The sequence below is a fragment of the Haliotis cracherodii genome, unplaced genomic scaffold (assembly GCF_022045235.1).
Source record: "Haliotis cracherodii isolate W230 unplaced genomic scaffold, xgHalCrac1.p SCAF_2, whole genome shotgun sequence".
NCBI classification, from domain to species: domain Eukaryota; kingdom Metazoa; phylum Mollusca; class Gastropoda; order Lepetellida; family Haliotidae; genus Haliotis; species Haliotis cracherodii.
This window is the reverse complement of record NW_027266275.1, coordinates 49,331,143-49,355,816: the sequence shown is the minus strand read 5'-3', so window position 1 is coordinate 49,355,816 and position 24,674 is coordinate 49,331,143. Positions and strand designations below refer to the sequence as shown.

Here is a 24,674-nt window from a genome sequence, read left to right as displayed (position 1 = left end):
TAAAGTTTAGGTTTAACGGACACTTATGTTGAAAGGAGACAATTTGCGGGGAGGTAGCTCTTGTATGGCAATAGTTTTGTCCAAGTGTTATGTTCACAGCAGTGAAATATCAAGTGTTATGGTCACTGCAATAAAAATATCTTTGTTTTTCAACTTCAGAACAAGAGGCCCATTTGGCCTGTATCGCTCACCTGGATATTTACGCAATCATGACAAAATATACATATGCATTGTACATGTATATAATACTGCAAATATTTCGTAATTTTGACTCTGTCAGCATTAAAAATGGGTGAATGGCAAATCTGACAACATGAACGTGTATTTCTCTATATACAAATGTAGCATAAAGATCTGAACCTTTTCCATGTTATGATCCAGGATCGATAATATCAAAGGTATTATTCTCTTCATAACAAACAAATGTATACAATGTATCTGTTTATTATAGGATGGGGATAATATCGCCCGGTTTGCATGTTATGGTCAAGGTTCTAACTCCTTTGGGAGTGCCGGACAGATGAACAGAAGGGACAGTCCTGGTAGCATCTGGTAGCATCTGTGCATTCCTCTCATTATACTCTCAATTGTACATATAGTTATAGTTATAGTTATAGGTTATAGGTCTTCCGGGGTAAAATAGGTCTTGAGCAACCCATGCTTGCCGTAAAAGGTGACTATGCTTGTCCTAAGATGCGACTAACGGGATCGGGTGGTCTGGCTCGCTGACTTGGTTGATGCATGTCATCGATTCCAATTGAGCAAGCTGACAAGGTAAGGATGTCATCTGTGGCCAGCTACACGTGGATCGATGCTCGTGATATCAATTACTGGATTGTCTGGTCCGGACTCGATTATTTACAGAACGCCGTCATATAGCTGGAATATTGCTGAGTGCGGCGTTCAACAACAAACCAAACAATCAACATATGGTTATGCGGTGAGGATCTTAACTGTGTCCAAGTTATAAACTCTCCGGGGGTGAGGGAAGGGTTCCGCCCCTCCATTTTTCCAGTTGGAATCCCCACCATTGGAGAATGCTTCCAACCAAATAAGGTTGATAACTAACTCTAAGTTCCAGAGAGGAAGTCGTTTAAAGCAATAACGCCAAATTTGGCCCCGCCCCTTAACCCCACCAATTGTACAATTTTGAATCCCCACCACCTAGGGATGCTTCCAGTCAAGTTTCGTTAATTTCCAATTAGTGTTTCCGAAAAAAGGTCGTTTGAATAAATTGTTGACGTACGGGCGACGGACGGGCGGACGACGGACGCCACGGTATCCCATAAGTTCACCTTGGTCATTCGGACCCGGTGAGCTAAAAATCAGTCTTCCCCAGAAGTATATATAATAAACAGTGCCATTTTCGCTTGGTGCCGTTTTGACTCGGTGACGTTTTAACTACTGACCCTTCTCGAACACGACAAGCTAAGGGTTTGTGTGGCTGGCAGCGGAAGGAGTGTGCGTTTAGGACGAACAATGAGTGATCAGTTAAAGATACTTTATCGAAGTAAAGATGTGTTGGTTGTTGACAAAAATATTGATACTAAAATTAATTCAAACGATGAAAGTATCAACGAAGTCACAGTTGCAAAACAGCTAGCCAGTTACTTCCCCCAGCTAATAGATAACACGGTTGAATTCGGATTCAGGTGAGGTTGGGAATCAGACCATAGAGAAAAGTGTTTTCTTAATACTGGGGTGATAAAAAAAATCCACACTGAAAGAGTGCAACCATGATCGTCAGCATTCGCCCCTTTCCGTTACCAATGTGTAATATGGAGGGGTTATTGAAAAACGGCATCGATTGGCGAAAACGGTACCTCGTCTGAGTCGAAAACGGCAACTATTATTGCCTGCCGAAAACGGCACCTTATATTTGTTTATCCTTGGTACTGAAATAAATAAAACTAAACTCACATGGTCACTTGCAAAAAGAAATAATTTTGAAGTGTTAAAACAAATTCATATGATAATATAATATGCATTTTTTATAATTTTATTATGAAACTGAATAACTGTGGAAGATAAGACAATGGCAATGTAAATAAAGCATATATACTTCAACATAACATAATAAAGCATGTAAATAAAGGATATATACTACTACATAATTCGCTAATATCTTTTTTTATAAATAGAGGTGACGTTTTGCTGACGTGCCGTTAAAGCCTGCATACATATGGAACCTCCCTTTAGAATACAGTACCAGAAACTTTTCAAACATGTCACAATACCCTATGATGTAAGTTGCATTATTAACTATGAGGACATTATAATCCTATGTGTCCTAGGGTCATATCACGTCATGAGACAACAATGTACTATTTCCGTCATCTGGACGGCATTGTTGATGAAAATTTGAATCTTACTGTGACGTGAGGACGGAATGATGTCATACTAGAAACATCGTCATACTGAAAATTGTTGACGACACTCGACAAATTGTGGTTCTGCTGCTGTTGTGACTTGCTGTCCTTGTAGGTAAACACTAAAATTTGTCTCTATATGTAGACATCTTCTTCGGTAATAAATAGAACATTAAATGAGTGTTCATGTCATACTATGTTTACGACACTCGTGCCTATATTCTAGTATTTCACTCGCTCTTGCTCAGGAAATACCAGAATTTAAACACTCATGTTGTAAACATAGTACGACAGGAACACTCATCTACAAACTAAAATCGTTGGAAGAGTGATGTTGGATGATAAATAAAATCTCACACTCAGGTCTTTTGATATCAAATATATCAACACTTGTTGATAAAAGTGGAAAAACTCCTCAGCAAGCCTCAAAGTTTTTCTACTTTTATCAACTTGCGTTGATATATTTGATATCAAAAGACACATGGGTGAGATTCTCTATATCTAATATCTTCTATGTATTTTGTTGCCAGTCACACCGGTGAAACAATGCTGTGATGTCAGGGGTCATCGAGTGTGCATAAGCTCATCTCAGTAATCTATCATCTCCACACGCAATGTTGTTGAATAAGTCCAGCAATGTTGACAGTTTTAAATATTTGTTTACTAAATATAACCTGCGGCGGCACATTTTATAAGAAGCATTAGTTTCTTAAAGCACTTATATTTTCAATATATTTTTCATTTGTTTTTTCTTAATTCAAATGGCTAAAATGATTATAATGGGAACTAATATACATATATTATTTTTTCAATTCATTAATTTTCATTATTATGCACAGGAATGCAGTTTATTAGGTATATTATATTGGCACTCAACACATCCACATGTCGCGAGTGTAAGGGTAGGCTATCCTTAGCCCTTGGATCCCCTTTACGATCATTAGTGTTAGGTACCCATTTAGTGGCTATTAGATTACCCGAACTCTATCCTCAGCTCTGGGATCCCCTTTACGATCTATCAACCCTAGCTTTACGATCATTAGTGTTAGGTACCCATTTAGTGGCTATTAGATTACCCGAACTCTATCCTCAGCTCTTGGATCCCCTTTACGATCTATCAACCCTAGCTTTACAATCATTAGGGTTAGGTACCCGTTTAGTGGCTATTCTTGATTCAATAGTGGCTCCTAATATTCTTCATACAAAAACGTTGAGAAAGCAGCATGAAATAGTTTAGTGTAAAACATTTTGGCCACTGGAAACTGTCCTGGAATATTCATACAAGCCACTTTCACCCGCTACGTTTTTTCAGTAATGATTCAAAAGCGGACTCACTCTTGTTGCTTCATTACCATGCTTATGCCTCCCTCGTTCCTTACTATGATCCACATTATCCTTACAGTGTTCCCTACCACACTTTTCTGTCACAAAAATTACCTGACAAATGATTAAATACCATGTCATTCATGCATACCCGCGACTTTGATGCCTTACGCCTGTTACCATTTTCAGTTCCCGCAATATCGGCTCATTCCTCACCACTTGGTATCATGTAGATTACGGAATGAGACGAGTGTCATCTGTCATGAGACACCATGCCCACCTGTGACCTTTGTAAGTGTCCATCACCTAGTCAACCATTTTCGTTCAAGTGCGTAACAGTGTAGGCATGACTAGGTAAATTTGCACATAGTTTTACAGTGTGGACGTAGCTCAGCCGGTTAGCTGCCGGGCTAACAATCCGAAGGTCATGAGTTAGCGTCCGACAGATTCTCACAAAAACTGGTTGCTTCTCTTTGAGACACTTGACCTATGGCAGAGATCATTCTCAGGAGAAGTTGTGGTACTGTATTCTAAAGGTGGTCCCGAATTATTTTTCATTTCTCTGTGATTTTAATCATAGTATTTTTGTCGATTTACTTTCTGACAATTGCTAGTAGCCAGAGGGATAGTGTAATTCCTGCTGGGATACTATGTAGGTAACAGAAGTAGCGCAAGTCCCCATGGTCCATAGTATTGTGACCTAACTTTGGTTGCTGGTGATCTATTACTCATTTATAGTATGTAATTTTTTAAGGATGAATGCTATTTTTAAAAACAAATCTGTGATACTCTAGTTGTTTTACTGTCAACGGTCGACAGATTTTTATAAACTCTTAATGTATTTACTCTTGATATATAAATTGGTCACGTTACAATATGGCTGAAATATTGCTGATGTGACGTTAGATATTAACTCACTCACTCACTCACTAAAGGTTCTCCAAATCAGGCTATAACGGCAACGACTCAAATGTCTCCCAACTTCACTGGCGAAAATGCCCCTTGCGAATTTCAAGGTTAGAAAAGGTTCCCAGGCACCTACACTGGTCATATTAGTCGACATGATGGATCAGGTGGTCAAGATCGGTGACTTGGTTGATTGTGTGTCATTGTACCCAATGGTATGGATCGTTGCTTACGACATCAACCACTGGATTGTCTGGTCCAGACTTGATTATTTACAGGCTGCCATCATATAGATTGTTTCTATGTGGTATTATTGCTGAGTGTGGCGTTAAACAAGAAACAAATAACTGGCGAAAAGAGCACAATATCTATTGCATGTCATCATGCTCAACATCATGGATTGTTGCTAGCATCCACCACTGACTAGCCAGGTCCAGACTGGATTGTTTATTTGCCATGGTCATGTAACTGGAATTATTGCTAAATGGAACATTAAAATCAAACATCTGGCAAAAATGGCACCACATTTCGATGAACACATAATATTTTATTGATACAGAAGGAAATAAATAAAGTATATCTGACATGTACACATAGATTTATAGCTGGATAAACTTCTGCTTTCCATTTGGAGGTTATGACTGAGCTGACTGGCAGTCGTCTTAACTTGATGACGGTGTGGCAAATACGCAAAGATTAAGTGGGACCATATGTCTCTATGTATTTATAAGTTATCTAGTTCACAACAGAGTTGATCAGTTGCCTACTCAACAGAGTTTATCAGTTGTCTAGTTCACATAGTTGATCAGTTGTCCTGGTTACAGAAGGAGATCACTTGTCAAGGTTACTGACTTTATCAGTTTCAAGTTCACAGAGTTGATTAGTTTATAGTTTATAGAGTTGATCAGATGTCTAGGTTACAGAGTTGATCAGATGTCAAGGATACAGAGTTGTTCAGTTCTGGTGGTTAAAGAGTTGATCAATTGTCTAGGTAATAGAGTTTCCAGTTGTCAAGGTCACAGAGTTGATCAGATGTCAAGGATACAGAGTTGTTCAGTTCTGGTGGTTAAAGAGTTGATCAATTGTCTAGGTAATAGAGTTTTCAGTTGTCAAGGTCACAGAGTTGATCAGTTGTCCTGGTTACAGAAGGAGATCACTTGTCAAGGTTACTGACTTTATCAGTTTCAAGTTCACAGAGTTGATTAGTTTATAGTTTATAGAGTTGATCAGATGTCTAGGTTACAGAGTTGATCAGATGTCAAGGATACAGAGTTGTTCAGTTGGTGGTTAAAGAGTTGATCAATTGTCTAGGTAATAGAGTTTCCAGTTGTCAAGGTCACAGAGTTGATCAGTTGTCTAGGTAATAGAGTTTGCAGTTGTCAAGGTCACATAGTTGATCAGTTGTCTAGGTAATAGAGTTTCCAGTTGTCAAGGTCACAGAGTTGATCAGTTGTCTAGGTAATAGAGTTTTCAGTTGTCAAGGTCACATAGTTGATCAGTTGTCTAGGTAATAGAGTTTTCAGTTGTCAAGGTCACAGAGTTGATCAGATGTCAAGGATACAGAGTTGTTCAGTTCTGGTGGTTAAAGAGTTGATCAGTTGTCTAGGTAATAGAGTTTTCAGTTGTCAAGGTCACAGAGTTGATCAGTTGTCCTGGTTACAGAAGGAGATCACTTGTCAAGGTTACTGACTTTATCAGTTTCAAGTTCACAGAGTTGATTAGTTTATAGTTTATAGAGTTGATCAGATGTCTAGGTTACAGAGTTGATCAGATGTCAAGGATACAGAGTTGTTCAGTTCTGGTGGTTAAAGAGTTGATCAATTGTCTAGGTAATAGAGTTTCCAGTTGTCAAGGTCACAGAGTTGATCAGTTGTCTAGGTAATAGAGTTTGCAGTTGTCAAGGTCACATAGTTGATCAGTTGTCTAGGTAATAGAGTTTCCAGTTGTCAAGGTCACAGAGTTGATCAGTTGTCTAGGTAATAGAGTTTTCAGTTGTCAAGGTCACATAGTTGATCAGTTGTCTAGGTAATAGAGTTTTCAGTTGTCAAGGTCACAGAGTTGATCAGTTGTCCTGGTTACAGAAGGAGATCACTTGTCAAGGTTACTGACTTTATCAGTCTCAAGTTCACAGAGTTGATTAGTTTATAGTTTATAGAGTTGATCAGATGTCTAGGTTACAGAGTTGATCAGATGTCTAGGTTACAGAGTTGATCAGATGTATAGGTTACAGAGTTGATCAGATGTCTAGGTTACAGAGTTGATCAGATGTCTAGGTTACAGAGTTGATCAGGTTGTTGTTGTTTCAGATTTGCACATCGTTTGGACTATGCAACCAGTGGTGTTCTGTGTATTGCTTTAAATAAAACCACAGCAGGAACCTTCCAGAAGTGTTTCAGCAATAGGAAGATACTGAAGCATTATCTGGCTCTTGTAAGTTGACGTCTGCTCTAATGTTTCCTGATGAACATCACTTCCGTTTATGAGAAATCAAGTATTTGTGACTTAAAATTGTTAAAAATAACCATTCTTATACTTGTTTCAGGTTACAGATGGGGGATTTTCCAGGTCAAAAAAGGTTCCAAGAACCTCATGCTAGCCACTAACATAGGGACAGGGTGGTCAGGCTTTGTGACCTGGTTGATTGATCTATTTCTGGTGTCCCCCGCTGTGATATTGCTGGAATATTGCTAAAAGCAGTGTAAAATCATACTCACTCACTCATTCAGAAATCAATGAAGAGGCTATTTATGGCCATAACTCAGTCATTTTGTTTAAAATGGAATGCAATTTAGTATTTGGTGTTGTTAGTAGTGGAATTCAACACATTTAAATTTAGTATGCTCTTGTGTACTCTCAAAATGCATTGTAATCTTTTTCTGCTGCGAAACTGCCAGATTGGGGCAGCTGAACTTTATATGGCTCTGCTTTTGATGACATCTTGTTCAAATCATCGATTTTAGGTTCAGATTTTAGTCCTTGGTATTTATGCAGAAAATATATGAATTGGCCAGCTAAGTTGGGCAACATTTAGGTGGTCAGAAGCCACACTAATGCCAACAGTTGAGGGTCTGAGGATTTCTGGTATTCTGTGAATAAAACTAGAGAAGAATTTAACCTGGAAGTAACAACCTGTGTTTGTTTGCCAGGTACATGGTCATTTGGAAGACAAGTGCTTGTTTATTGATGTTCCTATTGGCCAGAGCTCCATCCATACTGACATCTATAGAATGTGTGTGTCCAGCTCCCCACATTGCATCCAGCCTGTGAAGAGATGCAGCACTGTTGCAGTGCGTCTGGAGACTGGTCTATATGATGGGGCAGCTGCATCTAAACTACTGTTGATACCTCTGACAGGTAAAGTATGGTACCTGTATTCCAACTCTGATGAAAAAGCAGATAAAACTAACATTTATTTATCTAATAATACAGATATGTCAAAGGCTTAAAATGTGCAATGAAAATATGGAAACTTGAGATGCTACCCATTTTGATTTCATTGAAGATCCCTGCATGTAGCCCAACATACACATATATTTAATGAGATGTTTATCATCCATGCTGATATATAACTCAGCATGAATGACCCCAGCAACTGTTGCTAACAGGAGCCTACACGATTCTCATCCTGAACCTGCCTTGGTCAGCTATAAGTCTTGAGCTCAACCCCATTGAACACTTGTGGGATGGACAAGGACACTGAGTGCTCCAACATCCGATATAGCACCTTACATTAAAACCAACTCTACGCAACTCTGTAGGAGGAGTGGCTCCAGATCCCAAGGGCCACTAGATAGAGGTCCTTCAGCATCTCAAGGAGCATGATGGGTTCACAGTCAATATTATAATTGATGTTACATAGCTATGCAAGTGATTAATGTTGAATTCACCATTCAATTCATGTGCACCATTGTTTTTCTGTTAAGAACTTAAGCAGTACCGCTATGTAAGTGGTGGGCAGGGTTTTATTCTGACCGGTTCTCTTGGGGTTGAGCGTCTGAATGTCGACACCTAGTTCTGGAGAAGTGGCCAAAGAATCCAAACTTTCAAAAGTAGGGGCCAGGGGACCCCCAATAGTTGATTGTAAGGGCCCCTGCAGGCAGTATGAGGTTCCTGTAAAGGTCAGAAATGGTGTAGTGTACTGTACATTCAGATAATTACTTAGAGCCTGGAATGAATCAATGATCATGTGGACAGTGGTCATGACTGATGGATGAAAAAACAGACACCCATTGCTGCTTTTGATGCGCTGTAGGTACAATGAGTATAAAAAAAATTCTGCGTCTGTTTTCTACATTTGTGCATACTGGACGCACATTTGTGCTTCGTTTAAAACCCTGGGCAGGTGAAATAACATGTAATATTAATTTGGTAGGTTGCTGATTTGAATTAAATGACTTTCGTGAGTGAGTTGGGTTCAACATGGCTTTGAGCAGGTTTTTGATCATGCATGTCAGCTTCTTGAGGAAAGTCCAGAGTTGTGCAGGTAGTCAGTGATTGTCACTTTGGTGAAATCCACTAAGATTATTAGTATGCTGCTGACAGCAGATCCAGGTGCAGCAAAGAGATACAACTCTGCACAGCGTATAGCGTATCAGTCTTAGTCCACTGATATATAGTAAAACTATCTATTTAGTTAGAGTTTATATGAGTGGAAGTATTTGCAGCTAGTTTTGTTGGTTGTACATTATATTGGATCTGGTTTTGGGAATGAAATTTTGACATTCTGGTTGTCGGAGTGGTTCATCCATGATTAACAGTAACAGTCTTGGGAACTAATGCTGAGAAAGAAATTTTGACGTTCTGGTTGTCGGAGTGGTTCTTCCATGATTAACAGTAACAGTCTTGGGAACCAATTCTGAGAAAGAAAATTTGACGTTCTGGTTGTCGGAATGGTTCTTCCATGATTAACAGTAACAGTACCGGTGCTATGAGAATAATCATGCAGCTTGTATCCTCGATCTTCAAAATAACTTTTTTGGAGAGACCATTGTGGGAAAGTGTAAGCAAAGATTCCCCATTCAGTCTGTGGACAGCGCGTCCTCTATTGGGGGATCCGGCACCAGATTGACATACACTGGGCAGTTTGTTGTTGAGACATGTGGTGAACAAATCCAGATGTGGTGTGAAATACTGATGTCATCCAACAAAATACCACCAGGTTGAGACAAACTGTTTCCCTGGTATGTGTCAGGCATTCGTCCTGCAATGAATCAAATCCACCAAGTCGAACAAACGTATAGTCTTGTGCATCAATCCACTCGACTTGGTTCCTCCCTGTCTCTGTATGTAAGATACTACTGTGGTGTTTTCTGCAGCTTACAGGATCGCTCTCATCTTTAGACAATTGATGTGAAGATCTCTTTCATGATCCGTCCACATGCCCTTAATTGGTACAAAACATTAAAACTCATCCCATCTCACACTGCATTTCTCTGTTTCCCCAGCTGATCCATGAGTGGAAACAACCTTGAACCTGTTCATCTTCAAAAGACACCTCACCCAACCACATCCCAGACGTTACTTTTAACAAACAACCATGGTACAAAGTCCTGAATACTTTCCATGAAAATGGCCATACTGGCCAGACTGCATGAGTTGTTGCCAATGTTATTAATGTCCATGTGAGAATCACCTACAGATTACAGCAATGATACCAGGTCACCAACAGCATGAGCAATTAGATAGTTGAGTGCATACTTCGCAGTTACTTACATCTGACAATCGATCCCATCCATCGCTTTTTTCACCTGCAGATATTCAAGCTCTATACAAGTTATGTATATGGCTCTCAGGAAGAGTCGTTTGCTGGACACAGGAAGCGCTCCTAACGGCAAACGTCTTTGCTGAGGCCTAGATCAGGGAATCTCAAACCTACACCAGCGGGGTTTGGACAGTAGCATTATCATGCTACACCTCGAAGAAGACGCTGCTAGATCGTCTATCTCCCCAAATGCCAGCTGTTTATAAAATTCCCCCAAATTTCAGTCAAACAACCAGACTCGCAACTTTGCAAAGTTACCAAACCAGATGAAATATTGCCAGTGCGGAATTTTCGAACAAAGAGTAACAAAGGGGTAACCTTAAGATCAGTACTGATCAATGTTAGTTCTAAAAAAATAACAATACACTTGTACTTGCGTCACCCTTGCGAGCTACAAGTCAGATAACCCCGAACCTCTTAGCTTCCATTCAAGAAATGATGGTACAAGTGTCATCAGACTTGAAGGTGTTTATTCTGTAGATGGAGGTTCTCATAAAGGGTAAAAGGCTGTAAGAAATACAAACACAAATGATTACTTAACCTGGTCGCTAGCATATGCAACAAAAATAACAACTTTTAGTCCAAAATGCCTTAAAACAGAGTTTAAAGACACACCTAAACATGTAAGAAATATCCTTTTACATATAACCTTATGCGACAATAGGGACAATAAGGGAAATCGAACACATAAATTGAATGCGTCAGCATATTAAAAAAACGCGCGAAAACTTAGTCACATTACAAGGCTTGTCAAAGCGAATTCACGACATATTATCCTATGACAGCCCAATTGAACTGTACACAAACAATCTTAACCATACTATGATAAATATACTTCCAATAGTCATACTGTGGGGTGTCACAAGTGGTCAAAACCTAATTTTCCTTATTGCGAGAGCAAACAGCGTGGTTTGTCTCGCTTACCTTTACGCAACGACAAATTTGACTCATGCACAGTAGAGTTCCGACAGCCAGGGAGCATACATTGTGGAAAACTGTTACGCTGTAACAGCACAACACTGGTGGATTGTCAACTTAGTAACTTTAACCCCCGACCATCGGGCGTGCAACTTTATAAAAGTGACCATCCGTCAGCAAAATTGACCTTCTTAGGCTGTCGGGCAGGTGGGTAGTTTAAACACTGCTGACAGCTTCAACATAACAGAGTCCACTTCCTTGTCTTTCATGAAGAAGCATTATTGCCAATTCTCCTTTGAACGTCCTTTCAGAAGTTAGAGAATCAACTGCAGTTTGTCATGAGATTGTTACACCATCAAGGCAGCTCGTCACTACAAAGAAATTCGAGATGATCACCACACAACTCCAGGTCATAGGAGCGTTGCTCGACCCCCAAGCAGGCAAGATGTTCATTCCACAGGACAGATGGGTGAAGATTCAATCACAAATACTGTTGGCATTCAAACAATCTCGGACACTTTATCAGTGGCAAGAAGTGTTAGGTCTCCTAACTCCCGCCCTAACAGATAGAAGTCAAGTGCAGCTCTGGCCATTACAGACATTTCTGAAACCATTTCTGCAGAACAATGACTGCAAGAGCAAGATTCCCAACATCTTGCACCTTCAGTGGTAGCTTCAGGAGTTGAATGTCTGCAAAGGGGTCAAAGAGATGCCAAACTGTTCCGCCTTATGTCTGTATGATGTATGCTGGGGCAGTTTGAAGAAAGTCACTGGTGGATCAGAGATGAACCAAGGACTGGTAGTTCTGTCTGGAGTCAGGGGGATGTTGTAAGTCGTGGCCGACAATTCCTTAGAACGGTGTCCTGTGCGAGGAGACACAAAAACACATGAATTACCCGACCTCATGATTGTTCATCCTAGTAGCACTAAGGGTTTTTCAGAAGCAAACCATACACAAGTTCTCGTCATAATGAGCCTAGATAATGTGACGATCTTTTGATTGGATCATAGTTCCAGGACCAGCTTCCTCATGTACATCTCACAGTTGACGTCTGTCTGTATGTCAGGCTTGAGTATCTGCACCCGCATTCAAACCGTGGGATAAATACACAATGTGAGATAGGAACATCATATATCAGTTTCACGTAAAAAGCACAGAATTGTTTTGTCACAATTTATTTGCTTGGGAGTGCTATCATCTTTCTGCCTTTTTTGATAATATATATATTTAGACTAAACTAAATTCTATTACGTAATTAATGTACACATTGTCATTTGATCTTTTTTGAAATTCCCTAACATTAGCGTTTTTTAATATCGGATAATTATTTACTTCCTGGCCATGTCAATAATCATAACATATTGTTGAAAATTCTCAAATAAATAAATTAAAGTAATTAAAATACATTATTTAAGTAATATCTTTGGGTGCAAAGTTGATTACATAAATTTAAATATATACTTTCTATACATGTGTTGATGCCTGTATCTTTTGTTAAATACAAACAGACTTGTTTATTACAAAGATTCATATTATCATGCAATATTAATCACATACTTTCATTAACTTGCTTACAATATACAGACATTTTGAGTTATTGCCTCATATCTTACTGTATTCAGCTGCATGTATGATCTTTGTAAACAGTAATGACTACTACAAGGGAGGCAACTCTATCTGGTAGATGCCTGCAGCTGCAACACAGAATTTAGTAACATTATGTAAGAAAGTATTACCGGGTACTAAATCATGGAATTATCATCTAACTTGTCGCAATCACATATTTCAATCTACTTCATAAACATTTGCATATAGAGCAGATGTCTTGGTCAACGACACACTCTCTTACAACAGTCGTGTTGCCGTTAGCCCGATAAAAAGCCTAACTAAGCCAGTTTGTGCTTATTTGTACAGGTGAAATTGGATCAGGTAATTTGTAGTTGATAATAAGGTTAACACTACAAGTGTAGAAGGCCCAACTCAAGCCCTTTGTCATATTATCCATTAGCCCATATTACCCTAGCATGAGTTAGGCCAAGGCTCGGATCACTTCTCCTCGGCTCCGACCTCTCCACCCTCACGTGGGAAGATGACTCCCCTCACATTGTCTCTGATGTTGGCATTTCTGTATGACTATCCTTCTGACTGTCATATGTTTCAGTAAAGATAAAGCTACAGTCAACTTCAGTTATGCATGATGGGATTGTTTTATATAGGTATCTAAATAGTTTATGCCAGGGCTCTGGTAATACAATTCCCAATCGGACATTTTGTGCACAGCTCTTGAGTGAGTGAGTGAGTGAGTTTAGGTTTAACGCCGCTTTTAACAGTATTCCAGTTATATCATGGCGTGTCAGCTTAATGTGGGAGGAAAGCCCGAAGTGATGCAGGTCTCAGACGTTTACCCCAACTCTTGAGACCTACAGCGGGTAACCGGGTAGGGTCGGACAATAGGGTGTCGGGTACCCGGGTGGTGGTGGACTAGTTTCAGGTCTACCCCTTACCATTTCAGATGTCATCGTTTGATTATATGTTCTGGTATGTATGTGTATAAATCTATAAATACATCTTCCCCCTGATCAGCCCTGCAAAAGTGGTCACAATTTAGAGAATCTCTATCACACTCTGTCCACTTTTTACAAACTTATGAAAAAATCAATAATTTTACATCAGAAATATCTTAATTTGGACTGATGAAACCTATCTCCTAGTGATCCAAAGACACATGCTTATGATACAGTGGGAATTGAACATTGGACACTGCATTTAGCAGATAATTATTCTGTTTGTTGAAAAGGTTTTGTTGTTTCTATTAAGACACTGTATAAAAAAATTGTTGAACCAGTTATGTATTTTGGTGTGCGTTTTTAATGTTTATTGATTATTTTATTTATGTTTTATTTCTACATGGAAATGATTTTATGATATATGATACCTTTCCTAGCATTTGGTGTTGGGTTGATAATAGTTGGTAAAAGTGCATGTTCCCTTCAAACAAACACAGACAAACTTTAAAAAGGAAACAACTTCATGTGTATAATGGAATCTTATGTCTACTTCGTGTGTAGAAAATGTTTCAGCTATCAACTCTCTCTACATTTTCTACATGAAGATACATTTTACACATTGACAAGGTCTCAATTTACAGATAAGAATTCTAAGAGCTGACGGTTTGGGCATAACTTTGTATATTCATCTGAGGCGAAGGATTAACCTTTTTGCTAACACCTGGAGTCATCACTGATTTTCAGTGATCCATTTTCGTATCATTTTCACCACTATGTTTTGCCTTTAACACCCAATGGAATCTGTTTCGTTGGAAAATCAAGACTGGTTATTCCCTAGTATTGACTTTTTATATGTTTACAACAGTGGTTGTTTACGACATGAGTAATGGCTGTTAACAACATCTGGTGATACATACCACATGAAATGTTGGTATGCCTGTTATGTCTGGGGTTTGTTTGACATGGATATTGGATATTGTCCAGATCACACATTTCAGCAAGAGGTAAACTAATGTGCTTTAAAAAAATATTTAGTCTGGAAACAATAATTAAAACTACCTAAACAAACAGGTAAGTATTTATATCTCCCTTTAAAATAACCTAAATAACCTAATAGGGTGGATGTATATAGTTATATCAAGGAAGTTTGTACGTCTGTCTTTCTGTCCTTCCAAGGAAACTTGAAAACTACTGCATAGATTGTTTTCAAACTTGGTTAACAGTTTCTTTATCATGAGGAGAGGTGCAGTGCTAAGTTTGATTTCAATATTTGGATTTTCTGAAAAAATACAGCTACTATTCATTTTTTTACTTTTTTACTTAAACATTTGTGTGCCCTATGACTTGAAAACTACTTAATGGATTCTTTTCCTATTGAGGTTACAGTTTCTATACCAATAGGAGATGTGCAGTGCAAAGTTTCATTTACTGATAAAATATTGCTTCCAACTGTCCATCTGTCAGTTGATTTTCTGAAAAAAATACTCAGTTTAAGTTTGTGACTTTTGGCCTGTAAAATTGTACATCCTTTTTAGTTGACAACTAATGCATGGATTGTCTTATCATGATGGAACATTCTGTATGTTATTGAGAGAGGTGCAGTGCCAAGATATGTGTGATGGAAGAAGTGTCAAATGTTACTTTCTCTTTCAAATGTACTATTGAATATATGTACTGTTGCACATTCAAAAGCATTTCAGAGAGTTGTTCATGACAACTAATTTCCGTCCTGTCGGTTGATTTTCTGAAAAGAATACTGTTTTTTGTTTTTGACTACTGCATGTTGGGATTCATTTGACTTGAGGTCGGGGGTATCAGTGAGCCATGCTCAATTTTTTGCCATGTTTAGATAATGTTATTTGAAACATGAATACTTTTGACAGACGACATATGTAACTGTAAGACTTTTGAAAATAAGTGAAACGATTTTACATGTACATGTTATCTAAAGAGCATATAGTGTTCAGTTATAATTGATTTCTGGCGATCCAAATCCAAATCCAATGATGTATTTTTCAAAAAGAAGGACCAGGAGAAATGGAACTTTTGTATATTTTATTAAACAATCACAAATCGTTTATTTCTTATATGAGTCATTTTCAAAAGATGTCACTATTTGAGTTTCCAAAATTACAAAATCCAATGGTTGATATAATATCTTTTTTTGGTTTAAATGGAGTAACAAATATCTGAAGCTGTCAGTAACATCAAATGGAAGTCTTAATGATGCTTTTTTGAAAGAAGAATAACCAGTTACCATGGCAACTGAAACTTGGCTTGTCTTTCCCATAACAATGTTTGTGTGAATTATTTTGGTTTGAAATTCATGAAAATGCAAAAAGCACATACGAAACATATTTATTTCTTCATATTTTTGTATATTAAACTTGAAGTGAGGATGAAGGGCATTTATTTAGTCTCTTAATGACCAATATATACTCAGTGTCAATTCTATGAAATACTGTTACCCCTTCAACATAAATATTATGATTTCTAAATTTTCAAGATTTCTTGGAGGTTTTTTATTTGATAAACAAAGATAAACTGTGATCAACTTAAGTCTCATTGCGGAAACTGAAGACATATTAAGATATATATATTTTTTAAATGAGTGCGTTATAGGAAAGACATGCATGTTACAGGATTGACTATATTTGTTACAGAAAAGACATTGCAAAATCATATCATCAATATGAAAAGAGTGGTAAAGATTATCTTAAATGTTTCTCATGTACATAATAATGCTTGCAAAAGTAATACCAGTCATTATCTTTTTCAGTTGTATTGATAAATTTATTCCAACTTTTTAAAGGATAAATTCTAAAATATGTTACAGTAAGGACAAAGGTTTGTTACATGACAGAACAAATTACCATACAATGACATTTTAGATCACCAAGCAGTTTCCGCATTTTTACTGTAATAGCAAATGTGTTACTTTGAATAACAGTGCACATGTTTGTTATATTTATATTTTTAGATGATTAATATGAAGAATGTTACCTATGACCTACATTATAACTGTTACAGGAAAGACCTAAGACGTTACAGTACTGACAATGTGAAACAAAGTTTTGGTCAGCCTAGTTAATTCACTATCATAAGTAAACAAAGGTTTACCAAACAGGGGTGCCACTAGATATAGTTATTGTTATATTTCCATCTCATTGTGAAATCTCCAGACTGATGTGATAGAAGACAGTTATGGTGAAGACAACATTTTGTTACATGAAAGACATTTAGAGAATAGTTTTCATGTCTTTTTATGGTTTCTATGATCAACAATCAACTCCAAAGTTTTTGAGGTTGAGTATTAATTTTACTAATATTGTGAAACACAGAAAGTATTTGGTAAAAGAATTGTGGTATACTTGAGACAATAAAGACTTGGTCAGAAAACACATGACCTACAATTAGAACACAACTTTCAACTGCAAGTAAGAATCTAAACTACAACCTGGAATGCAACACTTGAAACATCAAGCCATCTAAGTAGAAAGTTGAAAGATTATAGCTGTCTTCCCAAGACATTGTACCCCTTCATAGTGGCTTTTAACTGTAGACAAAATGTTATTGTCAACCTCACAATGAGATGATTCTGGAGTCTTCTGTAACTTTGGGATGATTGTCTCCATCACTAGCCTCCTCATCTTCAGCCTTCACCTTCTCTCCATCACTAGCCCCCTCATCTTCAGCCTTCACCTTCTCTCCATCACTAGCCCCCTCATCTTCAGCCTTCACCTCTCCTTCACTAGCCTCTCATCTTCAGCCTTCACCTTCTCTCCATCACTAGCCCCCTCATCTTCAGCCTTCACCTCTCCTTCACTAGCCTCTCATCTTCAGCCTTCACCTTCTTTCCATCTCTAGCCTCCTCATCTTCAGCCTTCACCTTCTCCCTATCACTAGCCTCATCTTCAACCTACACTTTCTCTCCATCACTTGCCTCCTCATCTTCGGCCTTCACCTCCTTTCCATCTCTAGCCTCCTCATCTTCAGCCTTCACCTTCTCTCCTTCACTAGCCTCTGATCTTCAGCCTTCACCTTCTTTCCATCACTAGCCTCCTCATCTTCAGCCTTCACCTTCTCTCTTTCATTAGCCTCCTCATCTTCAGCCTTCACCTTCTTTCCATCACTATAGTTTCTTCATCTTCAGCCTTCACCTTCTCTCCATCACTAGCCTCATCTTCAGCCTTCACCTTTTCTCCATCACTAGCCTCTTCATCTTCAATTTCTCTCTATCTCTAACAGCATCTTCAGCCTTCACCTTCTCTCCTTCACTAACCACGTTTGGGGTAGATTGTGTGTAGTGGTCTGTTCAAAACATTGGCTAAAGTGTGAATTTGGCAGATTCCCATAAAAGACTTGTCCCTCTTCACTTTGAGGGTTTTGAGTCGAAATATGCTTTGGACTATGTTGTCTGTGAGACAGGTTCCTGGAACATATATGTCAGAATACTGAGCATAATGACGTGGCAAGTTATGTCCCTTTACACTGACATCCTTCCTTTATGCCTTTAGACTGGAAATTTCCATCAAGATCTTTGGCTTCATTGGCAACAAGTTCAGAGACTACTTTCACTGTCATTTCTGCTGCTCTGTCAATTGTCCCAAAAGCAAGTACACTGCCACATGATGGTGAGCAGTTACCATTTGATAACATAGTACAAGGATACAGCTCGCCATTTGTCATTGCCATGGTTAATTTAGTTGTACAGTTCCACTTTGGAGTTGCTTTGTATTCCAGTCAAGCAAACATTGCTATTCAGTAAACCTTCATGAAATCAGCATTAGTGAATTTCAAATTATTTTGATGATGTAATGAAATCTATACATTGTCCTACTTGAGTGTTTGTCTTTGCCAACAAAGACCTTTTCAGAAAATAAAGAAGCGTAGAGAGTTGAATTTTAGTGCAGTGAAGAAATGTTTTTCTCCAAAACTCGTATTCTAAAACTTGTTTGACCTTTTAAAATAGAAAATACCCATAAGCTATTAGGTACTTCATGATCACTGCCATGATTCTGTATTAAATGTAAAGTTTGTCTTTTCTATAACCATGGTACCATATTAACTCCGAAATCATAAACACTTTTTTTAGCAAGCTTAGGAACAAGTAACTAAAATCTCATTGATCCCTTTAGTACAATATATCATCAAACATAACAGAGAGTAGTTACTTTAATTCTGATTGTCTTATGGAAATGTAGAATGTCATTACTGAAGCAAAACTGTCTTTGCCGTAACACATTTCTTATAACAATTAGGTGTTTCAATAATTTTGCATAAAATGATGAAGTGCAAGTTTATCCTACAAACTGCCTGATTGAAATAATAAATTAGAATATTGAAAAAGAACAGAGTAATTTACTTTGCTTCTTTATAACTTTTCAATTGCAAAATGTCATTACAATAACAAAATATGTCTTTACTGTAACACATTTCTTATAAAAACCATATGTTCTGACAATGTAGCTCAAAATGATAAAATACAGCTTTGTCTTTCAAACTGGTGAATAAAAATATTCAGTTGGAATGTTGTAAAAGAACAGAAAGTAATAGTTTTCTTACTTTATAGCTTAACAAAAACCATAACAAAATCTGTCTTAGCTGTAACAAAATTTAGTGTTACAGGAAAGACTGTTACAGGAAAGACAAATCATTAGATAAAAAATTATATTGACTAATTAATGGTCCCTTCATGAAGCTGAATGTTCACACAATTTTCTGTTCATGAATTGGCACATAAACTTGGATCTTGAAATAACTATTTTGCATCTGTTCCATTGAATTATAGCGTTATGGGAAAGACATGAAATGAAAATACTCATCATTTCCTTACCTTTTTGGTTAACTTTTAGTGCTTATTTATCTCCTGGTGCACATGGCACATCACACTCCTATTGTATAGGAAATGGTACTAGGCATGACAGAAAGTACTGATATCCTTGCATTGGGGATCATTGATTATTCCAAAGTTTTATTAAGTGTTACAGGAAAGACACAAAATCTAAGGACGGTGTAATCTATACAAATTGCAATGTCAATATATATTTTTAAATTTTTTTAATGGGTTCGGACAGAAATAGTGACATCTTTTGAAAATGACTCATATATGAGATATCAACTATTATGTACAGCCTCTTTAAGGACAATGATAAAGTGTGCAAGCTTTCACAATATTTACCTGTATTTAAATAATAACTCCCTCAATGGAAACTGACCTCGGCAATGTCCGACAGTCCATTTTAGGCACAGGTGGATATTCTCCCAATGTTGATTACCTGTACCTTTGATGCGATCGTTCAGCCTTCGCATTTATCTGCGTTGCCCAGCTACATCTTTGGGAACAACTCACTAGACACTCCCCTCACTAAAATAATGTACTTCAATATACGTCATCAAGTTGCGAGCACATGTTTGAATCTCCCGAAAAGATGTCCCATAGCTATCGTATATATGGGTATACACAGTTGTATAGAAGCAACAAAGTTGGCGGGGGATATAGAAATGGGCTCCGTCCGTCCGTTCGTCTGTCACATTTCGTTTCCGGAGCATAACTCATAAACCATTCAATATTTTTTCATGAAACTTTGCAGGTTTGTCAAGTACATGCTGAGCTGGTGCCTTTTGCTATTTAGAAATTTTAGAAATTTTTATTTTTTACGTTTCCATGGCAACAAGATGGACTTAGGTTCTGTGAGGGTAGGGTTCGTTTCCGGAGCTTAACTCATAAACCGCTCCATATTTTTTCATGAAACTTTGCAGGTTTGTCAGGTACATGTTGAATTGGTGCCTTTTGCTATTTAGAAATTTTAGAAATTTTTATTTTTTACGTTTCCATGGCAACAAGATGGACTTAGGTTCTGTGAGGGTACAATTTCCATGACAAGTTCCACCTCGGTTAAAAAAGGTTAGGGTTTGTTTAGATTAAATTATGTCATAAATTCTGCAACAGGGCCAACGTTAGTGGCAAACTCTTGTTACTTTTATGATGTCTGAAATAGATAGAAGAAATAACTTAAACTATGTTAATCTGGATAATTCTGAGAAAATTATAGTGTGAATTGAAAACTTTTGTGCGGAGAGACAAAACCAAAAATTGTTTGCTGTTGTCATTAGCACACACAGGAAAGATGTACAGTTTCCCAGCCTGGTGCATGTGCAAGAGGTTTAGGAAGGGAGATACTATTAGTGGCACATCTAATTATGGATAGTTTTCCGTGAAGGTCTTTTGTTGAAATATCTAAAGATGTGTTAGTGTGATGACAGCCAAAAGACTGGATTTAGGCAATATGTAACATTTTGTAATTGAGATTTTTGTTCTCATGTTTCCATCATTGTGAAATTTGATATAAATGATGAAATTTGATATGCCTCGTGTATGTAGTAAGTTGTGTACTTGTATTGCACTGGACTCCATACACGAGGTCTATGCTGTAAGCGCCAACATGATTACCCCAGTCGATGGGTCTCTGGAGTATTCAAGCTGCCTTGTCAGGCACTAGAAGGTTAACAGTCACAATACCATCTCACCCTGCCTGGAACCCATTTTTACTTCTGGGTGAAGAGAGGCATATTTTGAACAAAGTCACCTGTCTAAGAAGCCACCACATCTGCGACATGTGCTTCAGTGTTGGGCAGGATCAAAGCCCTTGAAACTCTCAGGGGTCACACTGTTACACACCCATCCAACTATTCCCCTCGACCTACATGAACCCCACCATTTGACTGTTGATTTTTCATCTCTACCCAGTTGTGAGTTGGGTTTTATGCTGCTGTTAACACTATTCCCCCATTTACATGACAAAGGGCCGATCCAGCATTTTTAAAATGGGAGGGGTCCAAAATATCAAAATCTCTGTCAACTTTTCATACTACATTTGGTTTTCAAAAGGGGGTTTGGGGGTCTGTTTTCTCCCCATCTGAGGGTGAAAATTGAGTGAACACTGATCCATTGACCGGGGCAATAATAATGTAGCAATAAAAGCATAACCATGTTTGGTTAGTCTGTCTTACAGACCCTGATACAAATATATATCAAATACAGCCCTCTGCATGAAGAGAGTCACTGGGCTCCCTTTTATTATGTTTTTATTAAGATAACTGAACAGCTGTTTTTTCTGTACGATATGTTCATTTTAGAGACTAGATGTTAGTCTAATGTTTGGTGTGCAATTATAAACCTACAGCCACTTTTGCCTATAGCATTATATATATGTTGTTATCTCATAGTAACCTTGTGAGACCTGCTCAGAGGTTTTACATTTGAATTGCATACACAGCCTTTTCATATGCATCTAATGTTGATCTTTGACTTGTTCCAATTCCATGAAGTGAATCGAACCTGCAGCCGCACAAATTATGTTTAGTATTCTAAAACACAGTTTTGCCATTGAACCACCAAGGCAGGTGATGAAAAGGTGTTTAATTTTAAGTCAGGACTTCAGTTGTCTACATGCTGCATGTGATCTTTCTCTCGACCGCAGTCATTAAATTTGTTTTTTTACGACTGCTGTATTGGTTCACAATAAGGGATCTTGATGTTTTCTTATTCTTTCTGTTATTTTTTGCATTAAAAAGTTCATATGTCAGTTAAAATATTCATCCAAGGTTTAGCTATAACATTTGTGCAGTATAAATGACCTTGTTTTTATACTGAGAGTGCTATTTCTTTCTTGATTTGCAGGTCGAACCCATCAACTGCGTGTGCACTGCTGTCATATTGGTCACCGTATCATCGGCGACTACATGTACAGTGACCGCACTGATACCCAGCCACCTCGCATGATGCTGCATTCTTATAGAATACATGTTCCGTTGAAGCCACAGCCTCTGGACATCACTGCTCCAGACTACTTCATGTCAGAAACAAACCCATCGTGGCAGGCTACCCATGTGTACACCACATACCAGGAGTTTTGTGACTCTTTCTACACTCAGGGACCAGACAATATTGCTCTCAATTTAACCGACTTAAGTCTAAAGACTGTGACAGTTGAAGAAGTTAAAGGAGTAATGTGAACAGATAACTTTGTGCCTTAGATGTATTCCTAGGATCCACAAGGACATGCAACTCCAATGTGTTGAGGATTGAGAGAATAAAGACAGCATCACTGTAGAATGTGTTGGATGAGCAGATACTCAACTCCAAAAGAAATGCAAAAATGTTCGATATCTTCAAACAGAAGTGAAAAATAAAATACAGCGTACTCGGGTAACTGAATTTTTAATTAGACAATGTTCCATTTTATTTCACATAATTCTCCAACCCGCAACTTGCGATAAATGCATAAACATGGAACATTCCTTTTTACCAGAAGGTTTTTGTCGATTCATCAGACATCAGGGATCCAACAATAGCTGTTGGTTTTGAAGTTAGATAGGACATGGTGTTATTTATTTTTTTGTAGTTTGATAAAACCATAACACCATGTCCTAGCTAACTCGAGGAAAACCGGACGAGGGCAGTCGGTCTTGCTGAAGCTGGATGGAGCATGTCACGAGTTGCCAGACACCTTGATGTCCATCATCCACAACTTACAGGCTTCAGGAACATCATCAGTTGACCAACACTGCAGATTATCATCAGTTAAGTGGCTGACCGCGTGAGACATCAGATAGACAAGATCAGAACATCACATCAAGCGATTGATTCCCACATGCAACAACTGCTCGAATGACCCACCTATCACTGAAGGTGATTCAAAACGACATTTAAACGTCAACGTGACTTTGAATCCTACATGAAGTTCATGTAATGCTAAGTGAAATTAAATATGTTGCTATAACCCTGCCACTTTTGATTTGTTTCTGTTGAAAACTCATTTTTGTAGCATGTTACTTTCACCACTTCAAATTCCCGTTTCTTTTAGAGTTGTGTATTATGGCTATCGGACATTTATACAAAGTATGAATAATTTTTTAATGTGAATTTACACAATATATGTCTTTTTCCATTGGATGAGTGGTTGGTCACATGACCACGAAATTGACAGTCATAAGTCTATGAAAGACACAATTTGACATTCATACATTTTTCACAAGACTGCATTCTTGAAACGTAAACACCGACGGACTACTTCGACATTCCTGGGAGTTCCCTAGCACAGATATATACAGAAGTACTGGCTGAGTTCATTGGAGTATGAAACCTTCATAGAGAGTGGGCCAAACTATGAACGTCAGAGCTTGGGACGACATTCATGCAATGTTTGGCGTTCATACTCCAATGAACTCAAAGTGACAGTTTTAGTCTGAAGGCATAGTTCCACATTCAAAACTGCTGGGTTGTTCTAGCGAGCCGTCACTATATGGCTGAAATAATGCCGATGCGATATTACATTCTAACTCATTCACTCAAGCAAGCCCTCGATATTTTTAATCAAATCCACAGAGCATCACAATCTCATTAAAATCAGACCTTAGTTCTCACTACCACTAAACAAAGATCTGAGGACATCCCATTACGGGTCACGTCAGAACAATCAGAAGGCAGCTTTCTCATGCTTTACAGCACTAATTAGCAACTACGCTTCAAAACATATTTGGACAAATTCTCGATTACAAATTTGAAACCTAAGCAAATGAACATTCTGGAATGGCTAATAGATGGTCTAGATTGAATGGATTCAGTCGTTAAACCTGTAACTATCTTTCGGAATACCCTGTGTTAAATTTTTCGAGGTTGTATGATTTGAAATCACATTCCGACTGTCACTTTAATTTCGTGATCTGGTAAGTGACGCTCTCATTGGTCGGATGAAAGGTCGTTCTGACGTGACACCTAATGGGATGTCTTCAGATCTTTGTTTAGCAGTAGCGAGAACTAAGGTCTGATTTTAATGAGACTGCAGAGCATCAATCAACTGTTTGCTGGAAAAAGATTTCTAGTT

At 38.0% G+C, this 24,674-nt stretch overlaps 1 protein-coding gene across 1 annotated transcript; it reads left to right on the top strand.

Annotated features, from left to right (window-relative positions):
• The first annotated feature begins 1,418 nt into the window (after nt 1-1,418).
• On the top strand, nt 1,419-23,904 carry LOC139469202 (RNA pseudouridylate synthase domain-containing protein 1-like). Its single transcript, XM_071251336.1, has 4 exons — nt 1,419-1,652; nt 6,905-7,028; nt 7,745-7,952; nt 22,469-23,904. The coding sequence occupies exons 1-4, from the start codon at nt 1,480-1,482 to the stop codon at nt 22,801-22,803; spliced, it is 840 nt and encodes a 279-aa protein (XP_071107437.1). The 5' UTR covers nt 1,419-1,479; the 3' UTR covers nt 22,804-23,904.
• The last annotated feature ends 770 nt before the right edge of the window (nt 23,905-24,674 follow it).

Bases quoted from the DNA above. Each gene is read 5' to 3' on its own strand.
- LOC139469202 (XM_071251336.1), top strand. From the start codon at position 1,480: ATGAGTGATCAGTTAAAGATACTTTATCGAAGTAAAGATGTGTTGGTT. The intron at 7,029-7,744 runs GTAAGTTGACGT...TTTGTTTGCCAG, and splicing joins TGAAGCATTATCTGGCTCTT to GTACATGGTCATTTGGAAGA. The intron at 7,953-22,468 runs GTAAAGTATGGT...CTTGATTTGCAG, and splicing joins ACTGTTGATACCTCTGACAG to GTCGAACCCATCAACTGCGT.